The sequence below is a fragment of the Hyla sarda genome, chromosome 4, assembly GCF_029499605.1.
Source record: "Hyla sarda isolate aHylSar1 chromosome 4, aHylSar1.hap1, whole genome shotgun sequence".
NCBI classification, from domain to species: Eukaryota; Metazoa; Chordata; class Amphibia; order Anura; family Hylidae; genus Hyla; species Hyla sarda.
In genome coordinates, this window is record NC_079192.1 from 45,768,893 (window position 1) to 45,787,209 (window position 18,317).

The following is an 18,317-nucleotide window of genomic DNA, read 5'->3' on the forward strand; positions in this document are numbered from 1 at the left end:
CGGTTCATGTTTCTTACCTTTTTGAGACATATCACATGGACTTGTCAGAAAATAGATAAAAGAGGAAACTCCTTGTGTTGTCCTTGTTATCGAACAATTAAGACCACAACAGATAAATGATCTTTTCCATTTCAAGTCTTTAGACTGTGGTGAACCAGGTGACCCTGTGAATAAGTGTGAAATCTCTCACCTCGTCATGTGTTTCCTGACTTGGTCCCAGTGTCAGAGAGTCCAGGTTTAACCCTCTATCAATAAAAACAGAATACAAGATTGGTGGCAAAGAAAACAGAGGACTCAATATCAGAAATCAAAGAGGGACCTTGATGATGGAGATAAGTTCTGTCAACTAGGACTGAGGGGCCTGGTCCCCACAACCTTCCCTACCATATTTCTATTACCCATTAACCAAAGTGATACCTTGCTGCTTGCTAACAATGCAGTTAGTCCATAAGGGGAACAAGCAAGGGAATGGGATAAAGAAGAGCTGGGCTCCCTCTCCCTAGGAGCCCCATAGCAGCCGCATGGACTGCCTGAATGGTATATAAATGACCTTATATGTGATGACAGTGCTATCAAGACAAGTAGCAGAACAATGAGGATTTTATATGGATTAAGGGAACAGTTGTCACGGATGCTACCATTTATATGACTCACTCTATGCGCTCCGCAGGACTGTACCCCCCAGTACTGGCCGGGATTGCTCTTCGCAGGAGACGGAGCCAGGTAGAAGGATCAATGTTCATCTGTCTAGCACGAAGAAAGACCTTTCCTGTGTACAACATTCACACCATAGAGGACAGGATTTAGTAATTAAATAAAATATAATTCTATGAATAATTGCCGAACAATAGCACTCAGCATTTTCTTCTTTGTTGGCTCAATGCTGGTCCTTTTACAGGGGTCATTTATCGGGAACAAATGTTCCCAAGAACGTTCATTTGGCCGATAATAGTCCCATGTAAAAAAGTCCATTATATGGAGGTGAAAGTGTCCTGGCAGCTGTGAAGAACTGAGTATTGATGGAGTCAATAAACTAAATTAGTGAGGGAGGGTACAGGGAAAGAACAAGGGATTTATACAACAGGGATAGCATCAGAGAAGTCATGTAAGAGAAGAACCACAGAAGGGCAGAAGAGGGTAAAGGGAAAGGAAAAGAGAATTATACAACAGGGATAGCATCAGAGAAGTCCTGTAAGAGAAGAACCACAGAAGGGCAGAAGAGGGTAAAGGGAAAGGAAAAGAGAATTATACAACAGGGATAGCATCAGAGAAGTCCTGTAAGAGAAGAACCACAGAAGGGCAGAAGAGGGTAAAGGGAAAGAACAAGAGATTTATACAACAGGGATAGCATCAGAGAAGTCATGTAAGAGAAGAACCACAGAAGGGCAGAAGAGGGTAAAGGGAAAGGAAAAGAGAATTATACAACAGGGATAGCATCAGAGAAGTCCTGTAAGAGAAGAACCACAGAAGGGCAGAAGAGGGTAAAGGAAAAGGAAAAGAGAATTATACAACAGGGATAGCATCAGAGAAGTCCTGTAAGAGAAGAACCACAGAAGGGCAGAAGAGGGTAAAGGAAAAGGAAAATAATTTTAGGTTGTAGGTGCAGCATAAGAGAAGTCCTGTATTTGTGGATGTGAATAGGACATAAAAGAGAGGAGAACAACTGAAGATGAGATAAGGGTAAAGAAAGAGAGTTCTATGTGATAGGAGCAACATGAGAGATGTTTTGTAGCTATTTATGTGAATAAGTAGGGTCTATTCAGACGGTAGAATGTCCACTTGCGGAATTCCGCCTCAAAAAAAAAAAAAAAAAACATAGGCTGGGTTCACACTGGAATTTCTGGGCAGAATTTCTGTCGGAGATCAAGCCGGCGGCACTAGGACCACGCGGACTTCATTGCAGTCCCCATAAAGGTCAATGCATTTCTGAGCAGATCTCCCAAAAGAGCCACCCAGAAATGTATTGCCATCTATGGGGACGGCAATGCAGTCCTTGCGTTCTTAGTGCCGCCGGCAAAATCTCCGACAGAAATTCTGCCCAGAGATTCCGTAGTGTGAACCTAGCCCATAGACTTCTATGGGATTTCGCACTCCCATTCACACTTCTGAATTTCTGCTTGCGGAATTCCGCTAGCGGAATTCCGCAAGCGGAAATTCAGGAGTGTGAATGGGAGCGCGGAATCCCATAGAAGTCTATGGGCTTTAATTTGAGACGGAATTCCGCAAGTAGAAATTCTGCCTTGTGAATAGACTCTAGACAGAAGAACAACATAAGTTGAGTGGAGGGTAAAAGGAAAGATCCAAATGTTAGGTGAGAGGAGAACAACTAGAAATGTTAGTTAAGAAGTATTTGCGGAGGAGGATGTTACATGCTCACATTCAATGAGATATAGGCATGTGCAACCTGAATGGCTTCCCAGGGAGTATTAGCCAACACGGATGAAGGGAAAACCACTAGTGTCTTGTCATTCAAGGTTTGGGATGGCATACATATTTGAGCAATGTGAAAAGGTTTTTGGTAAGAAATTGTGTGGCAGTGCTACTTAGACAATGCACAGTATATTATTTTTGCAATTTTTATGGCGAAAACACTGTATACCATTATTGTTTATATACTGAATTTACTAAGACCTTGTTCTTTGGAGAAAATCTTCTTCTGTCGGCGTAGTTTGGAGAACCTTTCAATCACTGGATTATAAAATGTTACCTGAAATACAGCACATATACTGTAGGTTTACATATATATATATATATATATATATATATATATATTTGTCATGCACATATGGAGATATTGTCATTCAGCCTTCAAATCTTACAAATAAGGATTCTATACTTTCAGGCTAACAGTTTTGAGTCCCCTGCTTCAATCTCACGCCTATTTTCTGCTTTTTATACATGTGATCATACTTTACCTTAGCCTTCCTATCTTAAAGGGGACTGTCTGTCTTTATACAACCCCTTTCCGTGCATCCTAATAGGTTTAAAGGGAAACTGACAGATGGATCAACCCCACTAACCTGAATAAACAATTATTTATTGTGGGTGATCACGAGTAAAACTACAGTATGCATGACTTACCCGAGTCTGTGCAGCCGTTCCAAAGATATAGCACAATCTTGCAATATGCAAATTAACTCCTAAGTGCACTGAAGGCGGGTTTGAAGACTATGTGCACTTCTGACGCCATCCCCTCGGTCCTGTTGGCACTGCCTCACTCATCAATATTCATCTGCTTCACTTTGATAAGCATGGCGGAGCTATCGGGACCCAGTGGATAGCGTTAGAGTGCAGATAGTCCTCAAGCCCGCCTCCAGTGCAGTTAAGAGTTCATGTGCATATCGCAAGATTTTGCTATGTAGAACAAAGAAGCGATGATCCAGCACTTGAAATTACAAAAAGCTTTATTGAATATCACTGGACACAGGTAAAACCGACCATACCAACAGACGCGTTTTGAGCGCATGCGCTCTTCTACCGAAGAAGAGTGCATGCACTCGAAACGTGTCTGTGGTATGGTCGGTTTTACCTGTGTCCAGTGATCTTCAATAAAACTTTTTGTCATTTCAAGTGCTGGATCATCGCTTCTTTGTTCTACGTTGGAAGTGCCCTGCCGGGCACGGATCCGTGCACTATCACGAGGTGGTGAGCTGGCAATTTTCCACATTGTGTTTATATAAGATTTTGCTATACCTCAGGAATGGCTGAATGGGTTGTTTTACTCTGGATCACCCACACTAACCACCTGTATATTCAGGTTAGTGGGGTTGATCCATATATCAGTTTCCCTTTAACTAATATAACAGGAAAACAATAGCATTTTCATACTACAAAGAGCTCATGAGAAAGGATGTACTGTGATCCTGGGAGAGGGACCAGTAGTCTGAATTAACTTAATATAATTTATACCATCTTTCATAACATGCATATATGGCTTTATACCAGTTTGTATGTGACAGTGACACAGTTAGTATGGCACAATGACACAGTAGCCTAGTGTTTCCCAACCAGCCATTGGCTGTCCGGGCATGCTGGGAGTTGTATTTTTGCAACAGCTGGAGGCACCCTGGTTGGGAAACACTGCAGTAGCCGTAGCAGTAGCCATAAGAAACCATGACTAAAGTCCATTTTCATGCACTTAAAGGGGTACTCCGGTGGAAAACTTTTTTTTTTTAATGCACTGATGCCAGAAAGTTAAACAGATTTGTAAATGACTTCTATTAAAAAATCTTTACCCTTCCAGTACTTTTTAGCAGCTGTGTGCCACAGAGGAAATTCTTTTCTTTTTAAATTTCTTTTTTGTGTTGTCCACAGTGCTCTCTGCTGACACCTCTGTCCGTGTCAGGAACTGTCCAAAGATGCATAGGTTTGCTGTGAGGATTTTCTCCTGCTCTGGACAGTTCCTGGTACAGGCATCAGGTGTCAGCAGAGAGCACTGTGGACAAGACAAAAAAGAAATTCAAAAAGAACAGAATTTCCTCTTTAGCATACAGCTGCTAAAAAGTACTGGAAGGGTAAAGATTTTTTAATAGAAGTCAATTACAAATCTGTTTAACTTTCTGGCACCAGTTGATTTAAAAAAAAAAATGTTTTCCACCGGAGTACCCCTTTAATGCACCTTATGTATCTGACCAGATTGCCCTATGTTTATGTTGGCATTGTGGTCTAACTGATAAATTGTTATATAAGTTAACATAAGACCACTGCAGAACAACATGGGTGTGGGATGGCTGTAGAGACAATTACATATTATGTTTCTCAATGTATATAAATGGTATCATTTTTGCACTATAGTCCAGAAGCTTCAAATTGGACCAATGACTGACCACCGCAGAGTGGCCCGACTTGGTTAGCTGTTCCATGTTTCATGCCGGACTCGGGATCCCGCCGTGTGCACAGTGTAGCAGAATTCCATTAAAATCAAGGAACACTGCTGCATCGGAATTGGGGCAGGGGCTGGAGGGGGACTTGAGGGGGACTTGGAGGCATTGGGAGAGATCTGAAGAAGAGTATTGGAGATATTAGTATGGTGGAGCTGGGGTAGTACTTAGCCGGTGGAGGAAATCCCTGCGGGGGCGGTCCCAAAGGGAAATGGTCTCCGAAAGAGGTGCCCTTGGGTTAGGTGAAGTACGGCCAAGGGTAAAGTAGGAGACTCGTGCTGCCTTCAAGTCCCCCTCCCGCTGGGATAGTGTTTGTAGGATTTGTTTTTTTGCACTTGTAAAATGTTATGGGTAATGTTTACCTAATTATTATGAAAGTTATTTATATTGCTAAAATATGTTATTTAATAAAATTGGGCTGCTGTGGCCTTTTTCTACCAACTTGGTGTCTGTGCTATTTTCGGGGCTATGGGTGGGGTCACAGCGGTATAAACTATCCCCTAGTCAAGTACCCCCCCCCCTTCCTCAAGACCACTGCCCTAGATACAGGCCTACGGTGCCTAATGGTAAATACAGCCCTGAGCGGATTACAGTAGCAGGAAAGTGAGTGAAGCTTTCCAAATATCTTCCACATGCTGCAGACACTTTCTGCACAGATTTGTCACAGATTTTCAATATAGACATTTAGGGTAAAATCTATGGGAAATGCAAAGCAAAATCTGCATGTAATTCACTGTGGATTTGCAACAAGAGCTAAGGAGGACCCAGCCTAAACCAACAGGTGCTGACTCTCTACAGCTCACCAGGACCCTCCAGCAAAGGAGTTTAGTTTTTACTATCCTTTGTAGAGAAGGGCCAGGGACTGGTGTGAAATCCTTTATTGTTCCAAACGCTGTTTTTGCGCTACGCGGGTCGGCCAAACCCCTCATGACATCATGACCACCCCCCTCAATGCAAGTCTATGGGAGGGGGTGTGACGGCCGCCAGGGGGCGTGGCTGACACGTGCAGCGCGAAAACAGCGTTCGGAACATTTACATCCAAACGCTGGACAGTGGAGTACCCCTTTAAGGACCAGGGTGTTATGGTGCTGAAATTGGGTATGCAAAATGATATGTTGTAACCAGCTACATGGATTTGCCTATTTGAGCTGTTACCTCACACAGTAGCATTCCTTGTGGTTCCAGTTCCAGATATGTTTCTTTCCGTTGGTCGTCCAGAAATTCTTCTAATTTCACATATTTAATAGCACAAAGTGTGCGGGTATCTCTCCTGTACACAGAGACCTGCAGCTCACGTGACTGTAAACATAGAGAATATACAGTGCAATGTAAGTATGGTGCACATTGTTAGACAACTATCACTGGCTGCACCCCTATTGCTAAGGTATGAAGTTCTTCTGTGGAATTATATAAGAAGCTGCAGATGGGGAAACCACTGCGGCCATTGACTGGCTAAGGGGGTAATTTCTGTGACAGCTCTGACCTTGGAACTGTTGTTCAGCGAAAACAGAGCTTTGTGATTCTAGTGGAGTTGGGGGAGCGAGGTTAGTAAGTATAGTTTATTTTTTTATTTTTAGAACCTGCCTAAGCATAATTCTTCATAAAATTTACTCCCAGGAATACCTCTTTAAAGGAGTACTCCGCTGCTAGGCATCTCATCCTCTATCCAAAGAATAGGGGATATGATGTCAGATCGGTGGGGTGCCGCTGCTGGGGCCCCCCACGACCTCCTGCAGCACCTGGCATTCTAAACAAACACCGGGTTCCTGCGGCAGTGATTGTGACTTCACGGTCATGCCCCCTCGTGATGCCACGCCCCTCCATTCATGCCTATGGAAGGGGGGGTGTCGACCAACACGCCCCCTCCCATAGACATGAATGGAGGGGCATGGCGTGGCATCACGAGGGGTGTGGCTGTGAGGTCGCGATCACGGCCTCTGTCTCCATGCGCTCTAAACAAAATGTTAAGAGTGCTGGAGCACTGGAGTACCCCTTTAAAGTGTGGATTCATAGTGTACGATCCCTGCTGCTGTAATAAGAGACGTAAATTCAGGGCCCCGATGCTAAATGTGTAACAGGGCCCCATGTCTACTGTGCACCATTTATATTACTGGTGTTTTCTTATGGGGCAAAGCTGCCTTTGAGCCCCCTTAAGCACCAGGGCCCTGATGCAGCTGCCACCTCTCCACCCACTTGAGTTATGACCCTGGCTGTAATAATATACAGTACTTGTTATTCTCACCCTCTCAAGCTGTAGTTTGAACACCTGATCCCATGTGTCATGTCCTTCTGTCTTCCAAGAAGTCTGACCGACCACCACATTATCCAACCGTAAGACAACGTTGATCTCACCTGAGAACGCAACCAATAGAGGACAGGATCATCATTTATACATAGGTATGAATAGTTATCAACATTTCACAAATGGGATAATTAAGCCCCTTCCCTGAGACCACCCAGTAACTTCCCATGTCCACTTTTAGATTTGGTTTGAATAAACCCCTCCCCTCTACACCCTAATTTACTTGGTTGTCCCAACAAAATCAAGACTGTTGACAAGTGCAGCCAGGTAAGCCGATCATATACAATCATGTATATACTGTATACTTATACATACAAAGATTACAGATGAAGGAGTAAAATAATGAAATATAACCGACTAGGAAGGAGATTTATCATTCTTTTCACATGTACGGCTTTTATATGACAATTTTTTTTAACTTACTTTTGCTTACATGCGACCTATTTATCAAATAGTCGCACGACCTTGATAAATAAATCGCACGTAAGCAAAACCTGGGAAACCAGGTTACAAAAGCATTTTTTAAAGCAGAAAAGTTTTTTGTGCCTTATTCTATTTTAACACAAGATTCATTTTAGAATTAAGTGGGTACGCCAGCATGTACGTGTCCTAAAATTAACAATTTTCATTCTTAAAATGTATAGAGTTATTAGTTACCGTATTTTTCGCCCTATAGGATGCACCGGCGTATAAGACGCACCCAATTTATAGGTGCAAAATCTAAAAAAATAAAGATTTTGAACCCAATAGTGGTCTTCAACCTGCGGACCTCCAGATGTTGTAAAACTACAACTCCCAGCATGCCCGGACAGCCGTTGGCTGTCCGGGCATGCTGGGAGTTGTAGTTTTGCAACATCTGGAGGTCCGCAGATTGAAGACCACTGCAGGAGGAGGTAATACTCACGTGTCCCCGCCGCTCCGGACTTGTCACCGCTGCCCTGGATGTCGCTCCATCGCTGTCGCCGTGTCCCCGTCGCTCCAGAATGTCTCTGCTGGCGGCTGGGTATCCTCGCTCTCCGTCGCTGCCATCACGCACGTACGCGACGACGTGATGACGAGGAAGGAGAGCGCCGGCCATACAGGGGATCCCTGAACGGAGAAGACACCGAGGAGGCAGGTAAGGTCCATCCCGGTGTCCTGTAAGCACTAACCCGGCTATTCAGGCTGTTCGGGACCGCTGCGGTGAGATCGCGACGGTCCCGAACAGCCCGACTGAACAGCCGGGTTAGTGTCACTTTCGCTTCAGACGCGGCGGTCAGTTTTGATCGCCACGTCTGAAGGGTTAATAACAGGGCATCACCGTGATCGGTGATGTCCTGTATTAGCCGCAGGTCCCGGCCGTTGATGGCCGCAGGGACCGCCGCGATAGGGGTGTATTCGCCATATAAGACGCACCGACTTTTCCCCCCCAGTTTTGTGGAAGAAAAAGTGCGTCTTATACGGCGAAAAATACGGTATATAATTACTTTTTTCTATAATTAATATTCACATTAATGTAGTAGCTTTGTTTCATGATGCAGAACAAGAAGAGTTGTTAAAGTGAGTGTTAATGTCCTTTTCTGCAGACGTATGCACTTTCTGTAAGCCAGGTTGGACCTGGAATACATATGCGACTTTTAAACAGAGATGCAACTTTTTTTCTTCATAAAAATCGCATTTGATAAAGACATGACCACTGCAAAATAAAAAAATATAAAAAAAATTACTACATGAGCAGATTTCAGAAATGTGCTTTGGAATGAGCAAAAATCTAAAAGTCGCAGCATGTATAGAAAAGTCGCACGTGCGCAAGTATGTTCAACTTTTTATGCGAAAAAAATCTACAACGCAGCTTGATAATTATCCTTCTATATTTTCTGATTATTTCATGTCAAGCCTTCATATGAAGATATGGGGAGATCCTTTAGATGTTGGGCATTCCAAATAATAATTTCATATGTAACATTGGCTAAAAGTAAAAAATTACCAGTATGGCAAACTTCTGTATGGACAAGTTGAGTAATAGGATGAGGCAGCGTTAGGCTAGGTTTCCACACAGTTTTTTTCTTGCCATTTTTTTTTTGTGCCACTGCAGTTTTTGAGCCAAAGTTAGAAGTGAATCCAGTAGGAAGGTGAAGTATAAGTCCTTCCTTTATATTTCCCATGCCTTTCAAATACACTTCTGGCTTTGGCCCAAAAACTGCAGTGGTACAAAAAAAAAAAGGCAAGAAAAAACTGTGTGGAAACCTAGCCTAAGGGTACGTTCAGACGAGCGGATCCGCAGCGTATATTACACTGCGGATACGCTGCCAGAGGACCTGCTTGGGTGCCTGCTTGGAGTGGCAATATGCCGCTACGAGCAGACACACTGTAATGTGTGCCATGCTCTCAGCCTAGCTCAGGGAACAAGGGGGGAGCGGCCACGATGCGTGCGAGTACACCGCGCATGCGCGGCAACTCACACATCTCAGCAGTTTGTCTGCTCGTAGCAGTGTATTGCCGCTCCAAGCAGGCACATCTAAAGGTACGCTGTAGTGGTCCTTCAGCGGCGGATCTGCTGCGTAAAATACGCTGTGGATCCGCTCGTCTGAACCTACCCTAAGGATAGCTTTACATAGTTATATTTTTTGTGGCCATCTTTCCTACTTCTTCCCAAGCTGCACCATCACTACCAACAATCTATTCTGCTTTAGGGTCTTCATATTTGAAGCTGCAGATTTACAATGAAATCTGCAGCTTCAAATATGTATCCTTGTATCCTTAAAGGATACTGTACGCGTGAATACACGTATCCTTATCGTAATTCACCTGATCTCTATTTGGCCTTCCTAGGTAAGAAACGTCAAGTTTAAACATGGAGAGAACATGAGACAATGTCAACAGGACTTGCAATATGAGAAGAAAAGTGTCATCCATAAAAAACTTCTATAACAGGAAGATAGCATCTTTATTTCAGGATATCATATAGCTCTAAGTTATAGGGTACGTTCAGAGGATCGTAACTCGCAACGAGTTACGCTACCATTCAGGTCAACAGGTCTGCCGGCAATTCAGGATTGTGTGAATGTGCCCTTAAAGGGGTACTCCATCCCTAGACATCTTATCCCCTATCCCGCCGCTGGGACCCCCGCGATCTCTGTGCAGTACCCGACATTCGTTTAGAACGCTTGGAGCAGTCACTGTCATGCCCCTTGTGACGTCACGGCACGCTCCCTCAATGCAAGTCTATGGGAGGGGGCGTGGCGGCCGCCACGCCCCCTCCCATAGACTTGCATTGAGGGGGGCGTGATGTGATGTCACGAGGGGCTAGGCAGTGACGTCACGACCCCCGCCGACTGCTCCCAGCGTTCGGAGAAAAATGTTTTGAACGCTGGGGCAGCGGAGTACCCTTTAAAGAAGACTAATTATCAAAAATGTATATTTTGCACAAATACAGACACTGGGTTACATTTTTCGTCCTAAAAATATAAATGTGCAGGCTATGTATTTTAAAGTGACTGTCATTTCCAAAAGTATTTTATGTGTCACTGAGAAATGTAAATTTTTGATTGGTCAGGTCTGGATGTTCAGAACCCCAAAATCATGAGAACGAGCTGGGACTGTGTGCTTCACTCCTTGACTTGCTACAATCTATATCTCACTACATGAAAAATCCTCCATTATAAGTCTACGGAGCCACGTCTTCATAGGTGCAGCGATTGAATTGCCCATGCATGTGCTTCTCGCTGCTCGTTCTCCCGATCGGTGGAGGTCTGAACAACAAGACCCGACAGATCAAAACTTTTAACATTTCTGTGACATATCAAAAGCTGTAAATTACAGGAACATTAATGGTGGATATTTTAGGTGGTCCAAAAGCAAACCGGGGCCCAGAGGGCTTCAATGAATGTCAGTGTCATATCTATAAATCTGACAATGGATAAACCATTAGGCAATACGCTTAAAGGGGTTCTCCACCATAAGGTGATTTTAGTACGTACCTGGCAGACAGTAATGGACATGCTTAGGAAGTTTCTTCGCTTGTCTTGTGGATAAATGGCTATGTTGTGAGATTACCATAACACTGTGGCTAGCTTTTTGTGAACTGGTATTTCCTGTTTGACTTTTCTTTTTTTGACTACAAATCCCACAATTCCATTTTCCTCCCTCCCACACATCAGCCACCCCACCCATTGAAACATAAATGAGCTGCATCCATTCAAAAGACCTGTGGTTTTCAATCAGGGTGCCTATAACTGTTGCATTAGTTGCAATTGATCTCTCTCCCACCAAGCGATCGCTCCACCCATTGAAGCAGACAGGCTCCCTGTCATCAGCTGACTAGTGACTCAGGTCTCGGCCGCATTGCAAGCTGGGAAAAATCTGAGACAACCGTCATTTTGTATGCTGTCAAAAATAAATATTGGGGTGAAAACCACAGAAGAATTGTGAGAAAACCGTCACACACAGGTACGGACACTATATTATGGACTACACTAACTTTACAGCCCCTGTAGCATAGTCAAATAAAAAAAATCATGGAATACCCCCTTTAATCTCCACATTGACAGCCAAGTCAAAGATATTGGAGACTTAGCAATGGCTGGATGCTGTAGATGAAAATTGGACAGAAGGTTGCAAAACCAAGGAAGCAGGCATTTATCATAGACAAACCATAGGTCAAGTTAGGCAAAGTTTGTTGATATTAGGTGGTCATGCTGAAGTCAGGATAGGTGGCAGATGGGCAGATGTGGTCAAAGATACAAACTGGGTTGGTAACAGAATCTGGAACAAAACACATTTGTAGATAGCAGGTACCATATGGACCTTACTGCTCACGCTCAAAGGTCTTTAAAAAGGCAGACGGCAACACTAGTGGTGACTAAAGTCAGGGACATCTAAATAAGACTGTCCCTTTAAAAGGCAAGGAGCCAATGCATGCACACGACCCAAGATGCAGGGTTAGAGTGGTGAAAGGGAAGAGAATTCTGGACTCCGCTGCATGTGGGTCAGCGTGTTGTGACAACAAATTGTATATGCATATAGCTGAAACTTACTTGAAAAGTCCTCACTGCGGCTCAGGCTGGTTGCTCGTGAATACATACTCCGTGACGGTCTCGTCCTCATTGTCTTTCCTTCTAGGGGGTTATTTCCAGGTAACCAGACAGGTGAACTCTTTGTACGCCCCCGGATGGGGTCATACAGATCGGTACAGCCTAAGAGCCGGACCTGGAGTACCCCTACAATAAGACAGATACATACGTAATAATCAGAAATAACATATGTCCTGTACAATAAAACATTTCATGGTATACTGAAGTATCCAGCTCCTGTTGTTAATAAAGTGACGCCTCATTCTGAGGGATTGTATGAGATTAGAGAAACCTGGCTGTCCAGGTATGACCACCCCTGTGTTCAACAAAAGTGTGGGGGCTGGGAAGTACCATGCGCTACACTTGCTGTTGGCTGTCTGGGCATGCTGGGAGTTGTAGTTTTGCAACAGCTGGAGGTGCTCTGGTTGGGAAACCCTGGTAAAGTATATGGTGCAACATTCCGGGAGTTGGAGGATTGGTTGGATAAATACCGGCCATTGCATTGCCGGTATTTTTAATATAAAAATACCAGCAGGGTGGCCAAAATACCGGCCAGGTGGCAACCCTAAACCCCACAGATCTTGTGAGATATGTTTTCGAAACACCACAGCGTACACATTGGTGGTCAGCCAGTAATAAGTTACCTGTAAGGGGAGCAGATTTGGAGAGGGTACTACTATAAGGAGAAGTAGGTGATGGCGCCCCCATTCTTGTTGAAGAATCACACATGGCCATCTCCTCTCGCAAGAGACATCTCTTAGGGTGGTCATCAGGTAGGTCCTCGAGACACTTCTGTAGGGACAGTGTCAGGAGATCTAGTCTCTGCTTAGACTCCACAAGGCGAGCCTGCACCTAGTCAGCAAAGGATAAAAGTGGAGAAAGTATTAGTGCAGGATCACATTTTTCATCTATTTTATAGACTTTAGTGGGCTATTACATGATATACCACCTGGGAGCTGCTGGCCATCGGGACAGGGTCCATCGTGGAGCGGTAAGACGACTTGGAGTATGAAGGATAGTGGGGTATTCCTGGCATGTGTGCAACAATACTAGATACAATGCTTCCTGCACTCACCGTTAAATAATGGACTTGACGCTCCTACATAGAGGACACCGGTGGATCAGGTCTCAGAACATCCGCGGGCGCTCAGAGGCAACTGCCGGCGGTTTCGCGCATAGGCGCGAAACCGGCAGCAGTCGCCTCTGAGCGTCCGCAGATGTTCTGAGACCTGATCCACCGGTGTCCTCTATGTAGGAGCGTCAAGTCCATTATTTCTATCACGGCATCTTTCAATATATAGTTGGTGATCGCTTAAAGGGGTAATCCCCTGGAAAACATTTTTTTTTTAAATCAACTGGTGCCAGAAAGTTGAACAGATACTTATCAGCTGCTGTATGTTCCAGAGGAAGTTCTTTCCTTTTTGATTGTTCTTTCTGTCTGACCACAGTGCTCTCTGCTGACACCTCTGTCCATTTTAGGAACTGTCCAGAGTAGAAGCAAATCCCCATAGAAAACCTATCCGGCTCCAGACAGTTCCTAAAATGGACAGAGGTGTCAGCAGAGAGCACTGTGATCAGACAGAAAGGAAATTAAAAAAGAAAAGAACTTCCTCTGCACAGTAGTATACAGTACTGGAAGGATTAGATAAATAGAAGTAATTTACAAATCTGTTTAACTTTCACCCATTGATTAAAAAAAAGGAGTACCCCTTTAAAGCCTAAAGTCGGTCTTCAATAGGGTTTTTTTTCTGCCGTTTTTTTAGGAAACTGCCACTGCAGTTTTTGAGCCAAACTCAGAATTGGATCCAGTAGGAAGGAGAAGTATAAGTCCTTCCTTTATATTTCCCATTCCTTTTAAATACACTTCTGGCTTTGGCTCAAAAACTGCAGTGGTAGTTTCCAAAAAAAAACGCCAGAAAAAAACCTATGTGGAAACCTAGCCTTACACTGCTTTTTGTTTACAGGAATCATATACGTTGTATATAAAACATATACATCAATGCTAAAATCAGATGCTGCTGGATGAAATACAACAGAATATGTTTCCCATTGACTTATATTATATAAAAAAAAAAAAGAACAACAAAAAAAGAACGCATTGCAACATATGCATTTTTTTGTGCTGTATACAACAACATAGTCAGCTACACTTTTGTATACAGCAAAATTACAGGTAAAGAAATGAAGACACAAAAAGCAGTACAAAACCTAGCTTCAAGTGGATCTGTGGTACTAGACTTCTTATCCCCTATCTACAAGATATTCGATGGTGGGGGGACCCCGCAATCTCCAGCCTGGCACCCCAGCGTTCTGAATATTTATGTTCAGAACGTAGGCTGTGCTACGCTTCGGAACAACCGTGTTGACACGCCCCCTCCATTCAAGTCTATGGGAGAGATGGAGATCAAGTCTATGGGAGGGATGGAGATCAAGTCTATGGGAGAGATGGAGATCAAGTCTATGGGAGAGATGGAGATCAAGTCTATGGGAGAGATGGAGATCAAGTCTATGGGAGAGATGGAGATCAAGTCTATGGGAGAGATGGAGATCAAGTCTATGGGAGAGATGGAGATCAAGTCTATGGGAGAGATGGAGATCAAGTCTATGGGAGAGATGGAGATCAAGTCTATGGGAGAGATGGAGATCAAGTCTATGGGAGGGATGGAGATCAAGTCTATGGGAGAGATGGAGATCAAGTCTATGGGAGAGATGGAGATCAAGTCTATGGGAGAGATGGAGATCAAGTCTATGGGAGAGATGGAGATCAAGTCTATGGGAGAGATGGAGATCAAGTCTATGGGAGAGATGGAGATCAAGTCTATGGGAGAGATGGAGATCAAGTCTATGGGAGAGATGGAGATCAAGTCTATGGGAGAGATGGAGATCAAGTCTATGGGAGAGATGGAGATCAAGTCTATGGGAGAGATGGAGATCAAGTCTATGGGAGAGATGGAGATCAAGTCTATGGGAGAGATGGAGATCAAGTCTATGGGAGAGATGGAGATCAAGTCTATGGGAGAGATGGAGATCAAGTCTATGGGAGAGATGGAGATCAAGTCTATGGGAGAGATGGAGATACAGCGTTCGTGTATCTCCCGTTCTCCCATAGAGATAAATGGAAGGCGTATGTTGACTAGAGATGAGCGAACTTACAGTAAATTCAATTCGTCACGAACTTCTCGGCTCGGCAGTTGATGACTTTTCCTGCGTAAATTAGTTCAGCCTTCAGGTGCTCCGCTGGGCTGGAAAAGGTGGATACATTCCTAGGAAAGAGTCTCCTAGGACTGTATCCACCTTTTCCAGCCCACGGGAGCACCTGAAGGCTGAACTAATTTATGCAGGAAAAGTCGTCGACTGCCGAGCCGAGAAGTTCGTGACGAATCGAATTTACTGTAAGTTCGCTCATCTCTAATGTTGACCATAGCTTCAGGCTGTGGTAGACAGTAATCCGGCACGGAGCGGAGATCACTATGTGCATGTGGTCCAGCGTCCTGACCCCATGAAATCAGATACTTATCCCATATCCTGTGGATACGGGGATAAGATGACTACTACCGGAGCACCCCTTTAACTTGCTCATACGCTCCAAGCAGCCCCTACATGTTCACTGTCTGTACTGAGCCTCCGCGTCGTTTTGTTTTCTTGGAAGTGAGCCCCTTACACCAAACACTGTACAACAATGTGATGTAAAAGGGAATAAAAGCTAAATCTCGAGGAATGCAGGACAACGCATTGCATTGTACGAGCTCGGCTAAGCTGGTAGGCATGTGTCTATCTAAATACAATCGGTTCCAGTGGTAAGCAGAAGGGATTGTGAACACAGCTCTGGATTATAATACGGCTGAAACTCAGGATCAGTACAAGACAAGTAAAGTACTGAATTTACACAGTTACTTAACATTGTATGTACGCTATTCTATGCACGATGTTTAAAGATTAACATATGCTCTACGTACCAGGAATTTTGGGGCCTCATCATCTGGGCTACTACTCATCTCCTAAACACAGTGTTTTCCAACCAGGGTGCCTACAGCTGTTGCACAACTACAACTCCCAGCATGCCCAGGCCTTTGGCCTGGGCATGCTGGGAGTTGTAGTTTTGCAACAGCTGGAGGTACCCAGGTTGGGAAACACTGCACTAACAGATTTGAAGTGATCACTGGGGGTCTCATCAGAAGAATACATGTGAACCCTTGTTACGTAAAAGGATTAAAGGGGTACTCCACCCCTAGATTCTTATCCCCTATCCAAACGGTAGGGGATAAGATGTCTGATCGCGGGGACCCCCCCCCCCCCCACGATATGATATGATCTCTGAGCTGGCACCCTGGCATTCTGAATACATACAGCGGTCACGCCACCTCCCACAGACATGAATAGAAGGGGCCACAGCCATTTAAAGCCGGAATTTTAACACAAATGTTGAGAACGCTGGGGTGCCGACACGGAGATCGCGGGGGTCTCAGTGGCCGGACCCACGAGATCAGACATCTTATCTCCTATCCTTTGGATAGGGCATAAGATGTCTAGGGGCAGAGTACCCTTTTAAGGTTGACGCAATCTCAGGCCTTCTTCTGAAACTCAAGAATAATTTCAGATATTTCCACAATAAATGAGGCCCATGAAGGGTGGTCTTTAGCAGTCACTAGTAAGGGCATTAGCAGGGATAACTTAACTATGCGTGTCCCACGGCCTGGTCCTGTCTGCATATGGCTTTTCGGAAGGCTCGTTTTATCCCTATTCTGTGTGAAATGTTCTCAGGGACATCACATTACGGTGGCAGAAACAGCAGAAAATGGGTCGGGGAGGGGAAACCACATGAAGAGTAATTGCTCCAGTATGGCTCATTAACTTGGGCCACAGCAATTATGGCCGCGGTTGTGAACTCACTAGAAGCTACTCTTGTGGTCAACCATCTAGCTGTTCACAGGGACCATTTCAATAAAAAAAATACTCTATCAAACCCACCTCATTGACCGCACTCTTGTCCTGGGACTTGACACCTCCCAGCATCCGCAGGGCATTCTCCGCTCCCTCAGAGACAGCCCGCTCGATCCGATAGTGGTGTCTCAGCTCCTCGATATGAATTTCAGTGTGGGATAATTCAGATGTGCCTGAGCAAAAAGCATAAATTAGACCAAAGCCATAAGGGGGGCATATTAATAAAAGGCTATTGTTTGTGGGTACTGCCCTGCACCTGTTATTGTGCACCCGTCAGCCTGTGTAGGCCTTTGAGTAGTTAAAGGGGTTGTCCCTATAAGAAAATAGGTCTTTTTAACTGATACTTTATGTGAAATTAAGCATATTTAAAGATATACAAGTATTTATGTGCTTCATGGATATAGGGGGAGAGTTATCAAGACCTGTCCAGAGAAAAAGTTGCTGAGTTGTCCATAGCAACCAATCAGATCGATTCTTTCATTTTTCAGAGGCCTTTTAAAAAATGAAAGCAGCCATCTGATTGGTTGCTATGGGCGACTCAGCATCTTTTTCCCTGGACAGGTCTTAATAAATCTCCCCCATAGACTCACTAATGTGCCCATGTGCTTGTATTGTTTTCAGAACTGTTGCCCTTGGTTACGACCCAATGAGATGGGTCACACATGCTCAGTTCAACTGAAAGTATTGGCAGTTGGTCTCCACTGTGTATATACGCAAGGGGGATTGTGGGAAAGTGTGTGCTCTGTTGCCTGGCAACAGCAGGGTCACAGTTCAGAAAGGAAATGATGAGATCCACAGGAAAGAAGAGTAGTACGGGGATGTTAGTTACAAAAACATCACATTTGTTCTCCTTTACATATATGTATGCGCTTCACATCTGATTTTACCAACTTTGCTTTCTGGAACAACCCTTTTAAGCTATGGAAGCCCTCCCATGGGAGGTAGTAATGGGAGATAATATGGCAGCATATAAAAAGGTATAAATGCTTAAGTAATATTGTGTACCTGCCCCTCCCCCAGATGTCTCCTGGGCCGCCCTTCGGATCTGATTGCGTAGACTATGGATCTTTGCGTCACTTTCGGATAACATCTTCTGAGTAGTGGAAAGCAGCTTCTTATCCTGTAATACAAGGAGAATAGATT

The 18,317-nt window shown here is 44.3% G+C and overlaps 1 protein-coding gene across 5 annotated transcripts in view; it reads right to left on the bottom strand.

Annotated features, from left to right (window-relative positions):
• LOC130367848 (serine/threonine-protein kinase N1-like) overlaps positions 1-18,317 on the bottom strand; it is a 119,965-nt gene that overhangs the window by 28,625 nt on the left and 73,023 nt on the right. For all 5 annotated transcript variants that reach the window (XM_056570731.1, XM_056570732.1, XM_056570734.1 and 2 more), the window contains 9 exons: positions 18,180-18,294; positions 17,202-17,347; positions 12,878-13,085; positions 12,198-12,380; positions 7,123-7,232; positions 6,036-6,179; positions 2,632-2,707; positions 655-769; positions 191-245 (listed from right to left, as the gene is read on the bottom strand). In XM_056570731.1, the coding sequence (XP_056426706.1) occupies positions 191-245; positions 655-769; positions 2,632-2,707; positions 6,036-6,179; positions 7,123-7,232; positions 12,198-12,380; positions 12,878-13,085; positions 17,202-17,347; positions 18,180-18,294 (1,152 nt within the window). The remainder of the gene's footprint in view (positions 1-190; positions 246-654; positions 770-2,631; positions 2,708-6,035; positions 6,180-7,122; positions 7,233-12,197; positions 12,381-12,877; positions 13,086-17,201; positions 17,348-18,179; positions 18,295-18,317) is intronic.